Source organism: Pituophis catenifer, unplaced genomic scaffold, assembly GCF_029215685.1.
Source record: "Pituophis catenifer annectens isolate HBS135680 unplaced genomic scaffold, rPitCat1.0.hap2 SCAF_11, whole genome shotgun sequence".
Lineage (NCBI taxonomy): Eukaryota > Metazoa > Chordata > Lepidosauria > Squamata > Colubridae > Pituophis > Pituophis catenifer.
The window spans coordinates 25,911,757-25,928,650 of record NW_027256891.1 but is presented as its reverse complement, the minus strand read 5'-3'; the positions used below and the strand labels follow the sequence as shown (position 1 = coordinate 25,928,650).

The 16,894-nt window shown below is 40.5% G+C and overlaps 1 protein-coding gene across 6 annotated transcripts; it reads left to right on the top strand.

The window, feature by feature from the left end:
• The first annotated feature begins 316 nt into the window (after positions 1-316).
• On the top strand, positions 317-16,596 carry FMR1 (fragile X messenger ribonucleoprotein 1). Of its 6 annotated transcripts, none has more exons than XM_070952059.1 (16): positions 317-786; positions 3,247-3,345; positions 4,471-4,523; positions 5,391-5,484; positions 7,633-7,704; positions 8,182-8,330; positions 8,762-8,855; positions 8,950-9,066; positions 9,747-9,917; positions 10,007-10,085; positions 10,854-10,963; positions 11,927-12,013; positions 13,048-13,243; positions 13,658-13,837; positions 14,697-14,776; positions 15,987-16,596. In XM_070952059.1, exons 1-16 carry the CDS (start codon positions 736-738, stop codon positions 16,146-16,148), a joined length of 1,794 nt encoding a protein of 597 aa, XP_070808160.1. In that variant the 5' UTR covers positions 317-735; the 3' UTR covers positions 16,149-16,596. The 6 variants fall into 6 exon arrangements, with proteins under 6 accessions (XP_070808160.1, XP_070808161.1, XP_070808156.1 ...); XM_070952055.1 differs by having other exon boundaries at positions 648-786; positions 13,694-13,837; XM_070952056.1 differs by having other exon boundaries at positions 648-786; positions 16,038-16,596.
• Positions 16,597-16,894: the final 298 nt, after the last annotated feature.

The window sequence follows — 16,894 nt, the reverse complement described above, 5'->3', positions numbered from 1 at the left end:
AGGGCGCTCAAAAGCCAGGGAGGCCGCGCGCGCAGGCGCGGTGCGGGCCGCGCGCGCAGACGCCCGCCCGCGCGCGCTCTCTCACTCTCTCCTCAGTTTCCACTCACTCCTCCCCCTGCCCCCCCCCACACTCCGCGGCCCCTCCCACCCGGTCGCTTCTCCCGCCGCCGCCGTCGCGTTTCTCCGCCTGAGGGAAAAGCCGAGAAGGGCGGGGGGGGGAGGAGGAGGAGGAGCGGAGCCTCCCGCCGCGTCACGTGACGCCGCCAGGCTTTTAATGTTTACATTTGAGGCGAGCGGCCCGCGGCGCCGCCCCTCCCCCACTCCGGGCCCCGCGCTTCTTCTTCTTCCCCGTCGTCGCCGCCGCCTCCTCAGCAGCCATCATCGCCTCAGCCGCCTCTTCTCCGCCTTCATCCCGGCGACCGTTTCTCCGCCTGCCGCCGCCGCCGTCGTCGTCGCGCCTTCGGGGCCACGACGCCCGCCTCCGCCGCCGCCATCACGACGAGCCGTGAGGAGAGGGCTCAGAAGGAGCCGCCGCCGCCGCCGCCGCCGCCGCTCGGCCTAGAACGCCCGCGACGACGCCGGCCAGCGCCGCCGCCCGGACGGGGAGCCGAGGCCTCCTCCTCCGCCGCCGCCGCCGCCCTCCTCCTCCTCCCCAAGGCCGCCGGAGGAGGCAGCGCGACGGGACGCTTGGCCCGCGGAGGGGCAGCCGCTGCTGCTGCCGCCGCCGCCCTGGCTATGGAGGAGCTGGTGGTGGAGGTGCGCGGCTCCAACGGGGCCTTCTATAAGGTGAGGCGGGTGGAGGGTCGACTAGGCCGCTGAGGGGGAGAAGAGGGGGGAAAAAAGGTCATCCTTTCGATCGCCCCCCCTCCCCCTCCTTCGGTCGCTTCCTCACCCCCCCCCCCCACATGCGGGCCCCCTCGATCCATCCTCTCGCCCGAAAAAAGCGGCCTCACCTCAAGGTTTCGGCCGCCCCGAAAGTCGAAAGTTGCGCCTTTTGGAGCCGGCCCTTCCTTTCTTTTGGGCGGGGGAGGGGAAAGAGAGAGAGAGAGAGGAGGGGAGGACCTGATGATCGCTTTCTGGGGATGGGGGGAGGGGAAAGAGTGTAAAAAGGTTTGGTCTCTTGAGGAAAAGCCTTTAAAAAGAGGTAAGAGGGGGCTTTCTCCCCCCCCACACACACACACACCCAGGCCCAGAGGTTTGGGTTTCCCCGGGCTTTTCCTTCTCCCATCTTTTATCTCCAACCTAAGTTTAATAGTAACAGGAGTGGGAAGAGGACCGTGGAGGTCATCTAGTCCAGCCCCTGTTAGACCTCAAAGGAAAAGGTTGGGGGTTTTGTGGGGGAATTCCTGGAAGAGTTGTGGGGGGGAGAAAGAGAGAGACACACATATACAACCAAAGGGCCACACACACACACACACACACACGCACACAACCCACTTTGGAGAAGTGCTACACAAGGGGGAGCGTTTGCAGAGGTGTTCCTTGATCCTCTTGAAAAGGATGGAGCTTTGGCTTCCAAGAATAGGGCTTATACAGGTGTGTGTGTGTGTAGGTAATGCATTTGTGCATATATATATATATATATACACACATGCATTATATATATGTGTATATATGTGTGTGTCTATATATATGCATATGTGTATATTTGTGAGAACGTATGTGTACATATGCATATACACACATATATGTATGTGTCTAGAGACAACTACATATATATGCATATGTGTATATTTGAGAACATGTATGCATACATATGCATATACACACATGCATTATATTTATATGTATGTATTTATGTATGTGTAGAGAGAGACACACTACACATATATGGAAATGTGTATATTTGCAAGAATATGTATGTACATATCCATATACACATGCATTATATACACAATATGCATATAAATATATACATGCACACACACACACATATATATATATGTATATTTGTGTGTGTATACCCACATGCATTTTATATATGTATGTAAACACATGCACACACACATATATATAAGCATGCTTTGAATAAATTTACAAGTATACAGTATCTTGATGGAGATGAAAAGAGGGAGGTGGGATCATCTGGAAGGAGGTAACAGGTTGCAGGTTGAGAAAAAAAAACTTGGGAAGAGCCATCTGAAGACTCTAACTTGAATGAATAGCGATAATGGTAATAATGAATAAAGTAGTAAATCAAATACCCTATTAGTGGTTAGCCAGCCAGATCCGTTCCTTTGAGACAGGCAGCCATGTAAATTAATAAATAAATAAATTGCATTATACCAAGAACAGGGGAAACAGTTTGTGTGATGGTCCCTCTGAATTGCTTTCAGTTAGCCGAAACTACATAAGTTTTTAAAAAGGATCACCGAAGCCAGGAATGCAGGGTTTTTTTGTTATCTGTGGTTCATATTAGAAACTTAACCTTTAGTTATGTGCCCTCAAGTCTGTGTTGAGTCTTAGCAACCACATGGCTTATATTAGGCCTAGCTTATTTTCTGCTGAGGCAGCTAAGCCTCATCAAGTTTTTAAAAAGGCTCTGGCATTGGATTCTAATGTGCATACTTTTGTGATGATTTTTCACAAATTTTGATCATTTTTTTCACTTATTCTCCCATACTTTAAGATGTAAAGCTCAAAGTATCTTTAGTTGCTCATTAATCAGGCTTATATAACATAAGACATAGGGTTAAGACATAATAAAAAAGGAAATAAATTTGACCAGTCCAAGTATAATTTGCAGTCTAAATCAGTAATGGAAACTATTATAAGCATGTTGTTTTATCAGATCATCTAATAAGCAAATAATTATGTTAACAAAGAAATGAATGCATGAACAAGGGAATAAAGCATCATTTGTGGTGATTCAAATTCATGCATAGATGTTCAAGATAATAATCTTGATTTGTTCTTTCAGAGATACAATGAATTTTAATTTTTAACCTGCTAGATTGGCATATTTCACAACATCAAGTTGCAGTGTTGAAAATAGTTTTCCACTCTTAGTATAACTGAAACATAAAGAACAGCTCCTTCTGTAGTGTGTATTTGTTACTTGGGTATTGCATGGTATTTCTATTCTTATAGTATCTTGGTAACCTTGTTTTCAGACTTTGCTCTAAATTTGCAATACCTACCTTTTTAAATGGTTTATTTTATTTTTCGGTTTCAGAGTTTAACATCTGACCTAACAAGCAGTTCAGATTAAAATTGCATAACCTATTGAATTTTCCATTAAAACAGGGGTTCTCAAACTTTGTGATACCACAACTGCCACCAGAGGATTATGCAGGCAAAGCAAGAAAGTCCGGAACAAGTTTTGACAACATTCCCACTGTCCTTGTAAGGTTTTGAAGTGTGATCTGCCAACGCTGAGCTGCTTGAAATCTCTCTGGGGGTCCTAATCCACAGTTTGAGAATCCCTGAATGAAAGAATGAAATAAAGATAAATCAGTTCTGTTGATGTTTGCATGTAACACTGTTCACATGTATCAAGACAGATATGTTTTTTTAGTAAGACAGTGAATCCTATCAGACTAAACAGCTGATGACTTTGTTTCTACTGCTTAGGTTACCACAACTAAATTTTGTGCTGGAGCAGCTAGTTTGATTACATTTTTTGTCAGATTTAAATTCAATACTCTTATCCCAAGTACATCAATAGAGAGTAATATCAGTGGATCTTAATTTTCAAGATAATACATTTAATGTCAGGATTTGAAAAAAAATGCCAGCATAGCCAAGAATATTATACTTACCTCAAAAGGATATGTGTGTACGTTCAGCATTGTAATTTGTAGTAACTACCATTAAACTTAGTGTGGCTTTATCCCCTGAAGCAGCACAAGAATTTTAGTACAAAGAGAATAGTGTAACAGTATTTTACTTTTGAAGAAGTACACTGAAAGCTTTTTGTCCCATATTATAGCTCCCTGTGTGAATTTTGTATTGTTTTTTTACCCAGCCAGTGTGAAATCATCAGGATATGATAGTTGCTTCATTGCAAAATCTACACTTCCACTATGGCAGTCTAGTACTTTTGAAGAAAAAATATATTAGGGCTATTTCATCAAAATATTTTGCCTAGTGAGTTAAACGTGGCTCAAAATGTTCTGTATTTGAGTGTATTTTTTCTCTAGCACCTCACAGTCCAATTTCAATCTTTACTTGCTTATGATGAGCATAGTTCTGTGACCGACAGCAGGCCTAGATTTTCAACCTAGAGTAACAGCTGGCACATCCATGTCCATGACATACATGTTTTTTGACACCTTCAATCTGTCCCATAAGTAGCCAGTTGGTTCATATGGATGGATCACTCCTCTCCCCATCATGCTTTGCCAATATAGTATATTTAGAATATAGTATATTTAGAATGAATATTCAAAGTGGCGCTCTTGTGGTAAGAGAAATATCAATAACAGATTAATATATCATTTGCGATTAAATCTTATTTATTTGTTTCAGGCATTTGTGAAAGATGTCCATGAAGATTCAATAACTGTTGCATTTGAGAATAAGTAAGTATTATCCTGGAATTGACCTTACAAAGATTTAGCCATCTAAAAGTGCGATGCTGAGCAAATTTAGATTTTGAATATAATGTCAATCTTGCATAGTTCAATTTTTTCCCCCTGAAACAAGTTGCTTGGTAAATAAGTCCTTCCTTTGATTCTTGAAAGCAATCTGGTCAGGGCAGTGTTGAGAGTAAATGCATAATTATTTCCTTTCTACCAAAACTTGCCTAAGCTTCTGTATCTTAGTTATTCGTAGGATGAGCAATCTACCTTCATGTTATATTTATATCTCAAAGAATAACCAGAAAGTTTCACATGGGGTGAAAGTGCAGTGAACAGCAGTTCTTTTTCAAGAGAGCTGACTTCAGTACTTAATGCTATAAATCCTTATATTCTTAAAACACTGTCCCAATCTTAACAATAAACTCAGGTTGCAACTTAGTTCTTCTTTGGAAAAGATACTCTGGTTTATTTTTATTTTTGTAACAATATATTGCATCATTTCTTTGCTGGGCACTGAGGAAAGTATAATCTTCCCCTTTTCAAGTCCCATTTTTATTTGTGCTAAGCACAAAGGATTGATGGGGCTCTCCATTCTTTCCCCACCTTCTGACTTACTTAACTATATGGAGTTCCACACATTCGCTTATATCCCATTGTTTATTAGCTGTGATTACGGAGGAAGTGTTTTAAATCCAAGACTGACTTAGCTGTGTGTTTATTCAGTTTCACCCAGTTATCTGTGCTTAGTCCCTGGGAAATAATTTTAGATTGTCCATCTTTCCTGAATTGGCGTGCTTTTTTTTTTTTTTGCCTTACTCACACCTGTTACTTTTTAATAGCTTAGGGTTTTTTTATTGTGTATTTTAGCTGGCAGCCAGAGAGACAGATTCCATTCCATGATGTCAGGTTCCCTCCACCTACAGGGTACAATAAAGATATAAATGAAAGTGATGAAGTTGAGGTAAGACCCATTTTAATCTTACATTTTGGACGAGGGTGAAACAACAATAAGATTTGCCTTTCAGGAGAAAATATTGGCAGTAGTTATCAGGTGCTCCTTTCTGTTTCTTTTTCCTCAAACATTTTCTTGGGTACTCTTGTCAATCAGAGGCGACAAATATTTAGCATTTAATACTGCTTTGGACTCAGACACATCATCACAACTTGAGGAATGAATATGTATAGCAGAGTGTGGCACCGGCTACACAAAAAGTTGCACCTGACTCATGCAACCTAAATAGGTGTGGTGCCAGTATTAAGGTCCCTTAATTTAATTATACATTAATTTCCTCTAATGGCAATGGATGTGATGGGCTAGCATGCATAATAAGTAAGCTTGAAATTCTTAAGCAAGAATATAATTCTCTAGAATAAATGTAAAGGTACTCTAAAGGATTCATTTTTTTAAAAAATCACTTAAGACTGGCTTTGCCGAGTACCTCTTGGACAGAAAGTTCAGTTGAAGTTCTTTATTGTAACAGTCTGTATATTTTTGTAACCAGACATGATTGCATGAAAATCAAAGTGGGTTGGAGATTCTCCCCCCTCCTCTTAATTTCTCTGAGGTTCATCCAGGTTCTCTTTTTCAGCATGCATGGACTTAATACTTGGACTAACTATTGCCATTGGCAATTACCATACCACCCACATCCTGAGTTGGCCAAGCACTTCTTAGTGAGTGAAGTTCTCCTTGATCTCATGAGGAGCCTCACAAAAATGCTTCTTAAATATTCTTTCTTCCACTGGCTTTAATCAGAGAGCAGCCATTATGCTGAACATGGAGAAATTGGGGAGGATGGATAGAATAAGAATTAGAATTAGAATTAGAATAGAATAGAAGAATAGAATAGAATAGAATAGAATAGAATAGAATAGAATAGAATAGAATAGAATAGAATAGAATAGAATAGAATAGAATAGAATAACAGAGTTGGAAGGGACCTTGGAGCTCTTCTAGTCCAACCCCCTGCTTAGGCAGGAAACTCTACACCACTTCAGACAAATGGTTATCCAGCATCTTCTTAAAAACTTTCAGTGTTGGAGCATTCACAACTTCTGGAGGCAAGTTGTTCCACTGATGAATTATTTTAACTGTTGGGAAATTTCACCTTAGTTCTAAGTTGCTTCTCTCCTTGGTTAGTTTCCACCCATTGGTGGAATGGGTGAATTCTGTATTGAACTGGAATTTCTTTGTTGTCCACATTTTGTACCCAGTTTAGCAAGCCTATTTAGTTTGTGTACAAAACTGAAACTTGTGTAAATCCTTCAAGCTTCTAGTGGACAAAATCATTTGAGCTTTAACATTTGATTTGGAAAATTGCAATACAAGTTTTCTGTGTATATTACCATCTCATTTTCTTTACTGAATATTTATTTGGTGGTTGGAATGGGCCAATCTTAACAATTTAACTTTCTCCTTGTGCGTTCATTGAGCATAAGTACAAGAAGTTGAATATACCCACTGACATGGTTTTGAATTGGCCCAGTGTTACAAGTCAGTGTAAACATACAAATACATGGAAGGCTTTATAAGGCTGGGATAGCAATAGGAAAGTGCCAGCTTCCATTTCTGCCATGTACCATTGGCCAATAGAAAAACGACTTGCCAGATTAGATTGTTCCAGGTTAGCAGAAGGGTGTTTTTCCTATTAAAATGAACTGCAAGCGGTGTGGATTCATGGAGCAATTTAAAGAATGTTAAAAGCACTCTAGGCACCCCTTTTCTGTTTTTTTTTTTTTTTAATTTTTCATTTATTTCCTGCCTTCTGAAGAACTTGAGCCTCAAGCCTTGAGGTGATGTACTTGGGTGTCTCCCCTCATTTTAGCTTCACAATCCTGGGAGATACGTATGGCCTAAGGAAAATTGAATATCCCAAAATCAAGTGAACTCCATGGTCGTCTGATCTGAACCAACACTTGATCGCACTAGCGATATATTGAGATCTGAGTCTGTGAAATATCACAAAACAAGATTATTGCTGGATGTTTCATTTTAAAACCAACTTTATAGTGTGATGATGGCATTAGGATTGCACTGTGCTATTTCTCCACCAGGTGACAACATTTTATTGTGTAACAATGCAATGTTTTATACTGTGATTTCATTTAGGTTTATTCCAGGGCTAACGAAAAGGAACCATGTTGCTGGTGGCTGGCTAAAGTGAGAATGATAAAGGGTGAGGTAGGAATATATATATATATACACATATATATTTAATACTTTGCTCTTCTTCATAGCATCTCTGTTTTAAATTGCTATAGGTCTCTCTTTTAGTTTTACTGGATTCTAAATGTGTAGTTAAACCTTCAGTTTAAGAAATTTAATTTAGTAGATTTTGGATGCAGTGGGAAAATCTTTCCATATGCTCTGTGCATCTGTAAAATCTGTTTCCATTTTTTTATGTATGTGAAACGCAGGAAATAAATGTGCCCAAATTCCCAGTTGCCATTTCATATATGGGTAAAATCCCATTTGGATTTAATGGAGTAGCGGCTTTCCTAAACCCCTCTTTCTTTCATTAGTCAAGTAAATCAGGGTTTTACTGTAACAAATATTGAAACGAAAAGTAAGCAGTGGGGCTTCAAATATGAAATGTAATCTTTAAAACTTCACTACCTACTTATACAGTGTCTTGGACAATTTGTTCTTTTCCATTAGTTTTATGTAATAGAATATGCTGCTTGTGATGCTACCTACAATGAAATTGTCACAATTGAGCGTTTGAGATCTGTCAATCCTAACAAACCTGCAACCAAGGATACTTTTCATAAGATTAAGCTTGATGTACCTGAAGATTTAAGGCAGATGTAAGTGCAATGTTATTCTGTATATAAAGTCGTAATCAGTATTCTTAAGATGGATATTGCATTTTCCCCCAACAAGATACTTACAAACTATTTAGTTCTTTTCAGTGCATTACAACTGTACATACCTACGTGGCATTTAATTAAAAGATTTTTAAAGATGATGTTTTTCAGTATGAAAAAGTAGAATTAAGCTGCAATTTAATTGCTATGTAGTTACCTGAATGAAACCAAATGAAAATATGCAAATATAAATATTAATTCCCAGAAACAGTTTATGAATCAATTCTGTGTGATTAAGTTTGGAATGTGTCACAGTGGGGGAGGTCCAGCATGACCCTTTAAACTACATGGGATTCTATTTGTTATTGTTGAGGTTCTGTGGACAAAGTAACAGCACATTCTCTAATCATGGTTCTAAATTGTTGTTTTAGGTGTGCTAAAGAATCTGCACACAAAGATTTCAAAAAGGCAGTTGGGGCATTTTCTGTAACATACGATCCTGAGGCCCATCAGCTTATCATTTTAGTAAGTTCCTTTTGGATAGATGGGGTTGAATTCAGAAGTTCTGCTTTGCAATAATACTAATCAAGATTTTTCCCCCTCCTCTTTAATTCTTTAGTCTATTAATGAAGTAACAACAAAACGTGCAAATATGTTAATTGATATGCACTTTCGAAGTCTTCGAACCAAGTTATCCTTGATAATGAGAAATGAAGAAGCAAGCAAACAACTAGAGGTAAAAGTTGTAACCATTTTTTTATAGATGTAGCCACTTGGCTGCCAAAGTAAAGAAACTGAAGTCTGGCAGTAACATGTTCTGGATCATCCCACAGTTGCGAATGATGGGATGTGCTTTCCAATCTATTCGGGAAAATTTAGAGTTTTTCATGCCAATATATTGTTTTAACCTGCAGTATGATATTCTGTTTATCAGGAAGACTATCAGTTGTGCTAGAAAACTAGTTCTAGCTTGGATAACATTGATCTAACTTCCAATGTTATCTTCACCGTTACCCTAACTTTTTCAGATGAAGTTATGAGTTTTCCTTAACCTGGGTGTTTTCTAAAGAATCAGCAGTCCTGGATTTCTGAACAATAATCACATTGGCTAGGCAATTTTGGAGGATTAAATTCACATATCTGGTGGGCGCCTATGTTAGGGAAGGTGTTGCCTTCCAAGAATCCATGTAACTTCATGAATATTGAAATAAATTCATATTATTTGAATATCTGAAATAAATTCAAGTGTGCTAGTGAAAGTAACCTGTGTCATTTGATGTAATTGTTTGGTAGTTACTAAGAAATTCCCAAATAATGAGCAAGAGAGAACACCCTATGACCTATCTTCTTTTTAAAAAGTGACTCCATGTGCCTTCATATCGAAGGTTTATGTGTAACCCAGAATATCCCTTCCAGAGCTCAAGGCAGCTTGCTTCAAGATTTCATGAGCAGTTTGTTGTACGTGAAGATCTGATGGGTCTGGCTATTGGCACTCATGGAGCTAACATCCAGCAAGCCCGGAAGGTACCAGGAGTGACGGCAATTGATCTTGATGAAGACACTTGTACATTCCATATTTATGGGGAGGTGAGTTGCATTTCCAAAGCTACTTTCATTGAAATATCCCCAACTCTGAGCCACTGTAGTTTTTTAAAACACATGTACATTTTCCGTAGGATCAAGATGCAGTGAAAAAGGCCAGAAGTTACCTTGAATTTGCTGAGGATGTCATCCAGGTCCCAAGAAACTTAGTAGGTAAGTCAGTCAGAAGGTGTGTTTGAAACCTGATTGTTTTAGAAATAAAGACGGGAGGAGAGTATCACAGTATGGTTAATGTATTTTTTTAAAAAAAACCAAATAGCAATTCTGATCATTCGGCTGAGTTAAAATGAAGCTGTAGCTCAATAGGACTGTTTTAATACTGATTTACAATAATGTGTCAAACTGGCTACAAGGAACTGTTGGCCCAGGATCATTGCTACTCCGTTTCATATCCTGCAAGTCTGAATTTAATAATCATTTTTTTCTAATGAATTGCCGTACTTCACAAAATAATCCTGAAAACAAGGGTTTGATTTGAATGTCATCCTTGTTTCATAATGAGTAAAAACCTTTTGACAAGTTAAGTGACTGTGGTAATTGGACACAGATTTCTCCTTGCAATCTTGATACTGGAGGTTATTGTCACACTTAATTAAATCTCATCTTAATGGGCATATTTAGTAATTGGTTTCAATCCATTTTAATAAATATTTCCTGCAATTACAGATGTTATCTCTGCATGTAGGAAAATAAACCTTCAAACTTGAATCCTTTTTAAAATAAGTACTCAAGTGTTTTTAAAGATGCCTATCAAAGGGACATAAGCATCTGATGTCCTTGTGACAACAGACTTTCTTTATTGATACAGAAATGAAATATTTGAGCATCTGTGGAAGCATTTTTGGCAGAAGTAATTTGTCATCCCTTTTTTTCCTAACGTTTCTGATTTGAAGAAATGTTTTCCTGTGTTCTTTTTTATAGGAAAGGTTATAGGAAAAAATGGAAAACTCATTCAAGAGATAGTGGATAAATCTGGAGTTGTGAGAGTGCGAATTGAGGCTGAAAATGATAAAAATATTCCACAGGAAGAGGTACGTGGCTATTGTAATGTTTCACATTCATGCAGAAAAACACATTTCCCACAACCGTCTTACACCTTTTTATTGCAAACCGGTTCAGGGAGCTGCTTAATTGTTTTCGCCTTTTGTAATATTAGCTAAGTAGCTAGACCTCTTGGATCTTTGCAAAGGAGCTAAACCGATCCCGTTCCTCAGAATGTTACGGCATGTCCTCTAATACTCAGATGTGCCACTTCAGAAAATCCGTCCATTGTCTCATCATGCACGTTATGCATAAAACCTTTTATTTCAGGATTGGAGGTTTCATTGCAGTTTATCATAGATCGGTGCAGGGTTGTGTATTGGTCAGTATAAATTAAAATGTAGGCCGGATTGCTTAGGAGAGAATTTCTCTCTTGGCCACCACATGTAAGAAAGATCCTGAGGACCGTATGTTACCCGGGTTTGAGTTCTGATGAAGTGAGGAAGACTTAAAACATTGTCATTAAATGTTTAATGAGATTACAGGTGGTCCTCAACCTATAACCACAATTGAACCCAAAATTTGTGTTGCTAAGTGAGAAATTTGAGGTGAGTTTTGCCCCATTGCTACATTTGTTAAGTGAATCCCCGTAATTCTTAAATTGGTAACATGGTTGTTAAGTGAATCTGGCTTCCCTGTTGACTTGACTTGTCGGAAGGTCTCAAAGGGGGATCACGTGACACCTCTCTCCCCCCCCCCCCGGGCACTGCAACCGTCATAAATGTGAGTCAGTTGTCAGGCATTCGAATGTAAACCACATGACCATGGGAATGCTTCGAGGGTCACAAGTGTGAAAAATGGTCCTAAGTCACTTTTTTTCCAGTGACGTCGTAACTTCGGACGGTCACTGAACGAACTGCTGTAAGTCAGGGGCTACCTGTACATTGAGTGCTGACGCTAGATTGGCGTGGATGGTGTCCTGCAAGTCATTTGATTCTAGATTTGCTTTCTAGGGAATGGTCCCGTTTGTCTTCGTGGGAACCAAGGACAGCATCACAAACGCCACCGTTCTTTTGGATTACCACCTCAATTATTTAAAGGTGAGCATTCCACTGGCTTTACCTGGCTTCCAGGTGCTACGCAAAATTATGTAGCCCTTTCATTCTTCCTATTAATTAGAGTGGGTGCGGTGGCCTAGAGGTTGGAGCTCTCGCCTCACAATCAGGAGGCTGTGAGTTCGATCCTAGGTAGAGGCAGTTATTTCTCTCTGGGCGCACTGAGAATATATCTGCTGAAACAAAACTCTGCATTGGTGACAGGAAGGGCATCCAGTCAATAAAATGCTCCCGCTAGCTCCCTTCAGTTGCCCAGACTCTACCCCGCAAGGGACCCCTACATTTAACGCATTTATGGGGTCGTTAAATGAATGATGATTCTTTCTATTAATTCATTCCTAAATGAATTCCTCTGCCTTGAAACGAACCAAGACACATGGTGTTCTGCCCCAGCTACGGACCCCAAAGAATACAGCACAAACAAAGTTTGTACAAAACTTAATTTACTAAAATAACTCAGTCTTTTTCAAAATAAAGGCTGTTAATAAACTTTCTTAACAGCCTACAAGAAACCAAAGATAAAGTAATCACAATCTTACTTAAAGTTGGCAGAAAGCCCAGAAGCAATTTGCAGAGAATCCAGACGCGAAGGAGAGTGAACTAAAGTTGTTCCCTACAAATTGATTCAGTCGGCATTCCTCCTTAAATAGGCTAAGGGAGTGGCCAATTAGCCCCAAGCCTTACTCTCGAGGAGACCTCCTCCTGAGGAGCCACTCCTGCCTTTTGGCAGCTCTGCGCGCCCATGCATTGAGAAGAGGCTCCTCCTCTTCGTCCTCTTCACTTAAAGGAGGTTCTGAAGGCCCTGGCTGAATCCCTGCCTCAGGCACCACATCTTCTCCAGCCTCCTCACTGTCCAACTCGAGTGCCAGCTGCACAGGCTGCTGGCGCAGCACCACACCAGCCTCCTCGCTGTCTGAATCAGCTACAATCCACACAGGCTGCTGACGGGCCACAACACACGATAATCCTTAGAATAACTGCAGCTTTTGGTCAATTGCCTCTTTTTTTCCTCCCCCCAGGAAGTGGATCAGCTCCGTTTGGAGAGGTTGCAGATTGATGAACAGCTTCGACAGATCGGGGCCACATCAAGGCCACCCCCGAATCGCCCTGATAAAGAAAAAGTGTACATGGCTGACGACGGTCCTGGTCTCGGAAGGGGTGGCCGACCTTACAGGAACCGAGGCCACAGCAGGCGTGGCCCAGGCTATGCTTCAGGTGGGTAGCTTTTGGAAGACTTTGTTCTAGAGGCCTAGAGAAGTTCTGGAATTGTTAAAAATTGGGAGGCTGAGCTGATCTGAAGATACCAATGAGCTATAAAGATGAAAAGCGATTTCTGCACAGAAATCGTGGCTCCTTCCATGCTTGCTACCTGGCTCATTTAATTTCGGTTTATCCCACATACCCCACGAATGTTTGCTGCCCATGATGGCTTTCCATCGAGGCAATAAAAAATATCCAGGAAATGCTAAAACTTTCATCAACGTAACAACACCATATTTTTTCCCCCCCACTGTAAAATATTACAACAGGAAACCGGTTTCAGCCGGTAGTTGTTTTTGGGGTGGTTTTTTCCAAAACCTCATAAAAATGGCCTGTGGTATGTCTTGGTTTTTTCAAACTCTTCGATAGGAACTAACTCTGAAGCATCCAATGCTTCTGAAACAGAGTCTGATCACAGAGATGAACTCAGCGACTGGTCCTTAGCCCCAGCAGAAGAAGAGCGAGACAGCTACCTGCGCAGAGGGGATGGCCGAAGGCGCGGAGGAGGCGCACGTGGCCAAGGCGGAAGAGGCCGGGGAGGGTTCAAAGGTAAGCGCTCTCTCGTCCGCGTGGTTTTTGTATAGGCGCTGAAACACTTTGTAAAGCCTCTGAAGCTCTGTTTGGGGGCATCTTTTCTGAAGCTTCATTTCTGATGCTTTTTGCAGCCTCTGAAACTTCCATTTGAGAAGCCGGGCGGGTCTACATTCAGAGTATAAGACGCACCCAGATTTTCACCCTCTTTTTTGGGAAAAAAAGGTGCGTCTTACACTCTGAAAAATACAGTAAGTTGACCCCCTCTTCTACCCCTCAAATACTGAAACACTGCTATCATGTCACCCCTAATTCTTCTTTTCTCTAGACTAGCCAGACTCAAAATTTGCAGCCGTTCTTCAAATGGGTTAGTCTCCAGGCCTTTGATCATCTTAGTTGCTCTTCTCTGAATAAGATTGGAAGATCAAATTGCTGTTGGTCCTACATTTTTACTTCGGTCCTGTAAAATGTCCAGAAATATCGTTGGGGCTACCTGAAGAGTGCCCACCTTTCTGTAGAATGTTTGCTTACCTAATAGCCATTATTAATAACGTAACAATTCTTTCTCGGACTCCTATTCTTCATGATAATCTCAGTGGAAATGGATCACTCTCAAATTATGAGTGAAAGGTAGCATTTCCAATCTTTAGAATTATGCCTTAATAGCACTTACAGGCTGACATGTCGTTAGGTTTTTTTCCCAGGAAGCTTCAAATGTAACATACCAATGAAAAGGGGGGAAAGAAATCCATAGCTAATAGTAATATTTGTATTAGCTTATATTGGTCAAATGGCCAACAAAAAGGAAAACAAAGATGGAGAGACAGACTAAATCTGTTACAAAGTCACCTTCCTAAAATCCAAATTTGACATGCAGGAAACGAGGACCAGTCAAGGACAGACAACCGTCAACGCAATTCAAGAGATGCTAAAGGGAGAACAGATGGCTCACTTCAGGTAAGTTTTATCTTTTTAAAGGTAAAGGTTCCCCTCGCACATATGTGCTAGTCGTTCCCGACTCTAGGGGGCGGTGCTCATCTCCGTTTCAAAGCCGAAGAGCCAGCGTTGTCCGAAGACGTCTCCGTGGTCATGTGGCCGGCATGACTCAACGCCAAAGGCGCACGGAACGCTGTTACCTTCCCACCACTATTTTTCTACTTGCATTTTTTACCTGCTTTCGAACTGCTAGGTTGGCAGAAGCTGGGACAAGTCACGGGAGCTCGCCCCGTGACACGGCACTAGGGATTTGTCTCTTTACTGATACATAAACGAAGCATGCTTACCTGCGTGGCAGTATATGTTACATGTTTTTTTTTCCTTTGCAGTCTGTTCTCCCTACATCAGTCTATAGTTGTCTTTCCTATGCTTCCTTTCATGTTTTTAATTTGCCCACTTCCCAGAAGGTTAAAAGGGATATTTTAGATTACAGGTAGTCCTCGACTTAGGACCCCAATTGAGTCCAACGTTTATGTTGGTAAGTGTGACATTCTTTAAGTGAGTTTGCTCCCTTTTACGACTGTTCTTACCACAGTTGTTAAGAGAATCTAGCTTCCCTATGGACTTTGCTTGTCAGAAAGTCGCAAAAGGAGATTATGTCACACAGACCTGGACACTGCAACTGTCATAAATAGGAGTCAGTTGCCAAGCGTCTGAATTTTGAACACATGGCCACAGGGATGCTGCAGTGGTCGTAAGTGTGAAAAACAGTCATAAGTCGCTTTTTTCAGTGCCTTTGTAACTGAACAGTCATTAAACGGACTCGTAAGTGGAGAACTACCTGTAGTTTGAGCAAAGGAGATCAGTTTAAGTCCTACACGTTCAGATAAAGTCAGCGCATAATTTATTTTAAAGATAATTTGTCAACGTTCACATTGAACAAAATAATAGCTAACTTACATAATGTTTATCTTGTATATACATTATATTGTGTATAAGGCACAGTGTATTAAATCCAGCAACTTAACTATAACTACCTCACAATATTCAAATGGCCCGCCTCTTAACTAATATATTTTTCCCAGAGTCTACCTCACTTGGAGGAGGAGAAAAATTATTATTATTACTATTATTACTATTATTAACTTTTAAGTCCTCTCCGCCAGCTCTCGGTGGGCGCTCCCTAGTGGTTGCAAGGGGTATGCTTTTATGTAACTATAACTTATTTCAGATCAGAATTGACTGCAATAATGAAAGGAGTGTCCACACTAAAACCTTACAGAATACCTCCAGCGAAGCTAGCCGGCTGCGGACGGGTAAGGATCGTAACCAGAAGAAAGAAAAATCGGACAGCGGAGAAACTCAGCAACCGTTGGTGAATGGCGTGCCCTAAACTGCATAGCTCGAGAAGTCGTATTTCCTAAACTGTTCCAGTAAATCTTATTCCACATTAGAGAAACTTGTTAGGCCAAAGACAAATAGTAGGCAAGAGGGCGGCAGGGCATGAAATATTAAACAAAAACAAAAAAAAAAAAAACAAAAAAAAAGTTCTGTTAGCCTTTTTTTAACATCAGCAGTATGCAGTTTTCTTTTTTCAAAATAAGACATTATACTTGCATTAAAATACCTTGAACTTCTGAAAAAAACAAAAACAAAATGCTTTCAAGTACATATTGCACTTCAAACAATGAAAGAATTCCTTTTGTTTGTTTTTTTTTTAAAAAAAAAAATACTGAACTGTGCATTGGTATTTCTGTTCAGTTGTACCATTTTAACGCATCTGGTCAAAAATCACTGCTAAATTTCAATTTTCAGAATAAATAGTGTTTGCGGTAATCAAATTGGGCTTCTGTTTTCAATCTATTAAAACCTCCTCATTTAAAATAGATAAATAAATAAAAAGTAAAATTGACGCTATTGCTTTTACGTCCTGTGTCAGTTCACACACACTTTTCGGTTCACCTTTTTTTTTTCCCCTCCCCCCCCCCCCCCCCCCCCCCCCCCCCAGTATTTCGGTGAACCCGGATTCTCTGTGTAACGTAACTAAATTGTCATTTTCATTAGCAAAAAAAAAAAAGTTGTATGGTATGTGCCTTTTTTATATCTTGGCAGGTAGGAATATTCTCTGGAAGCAGAAAT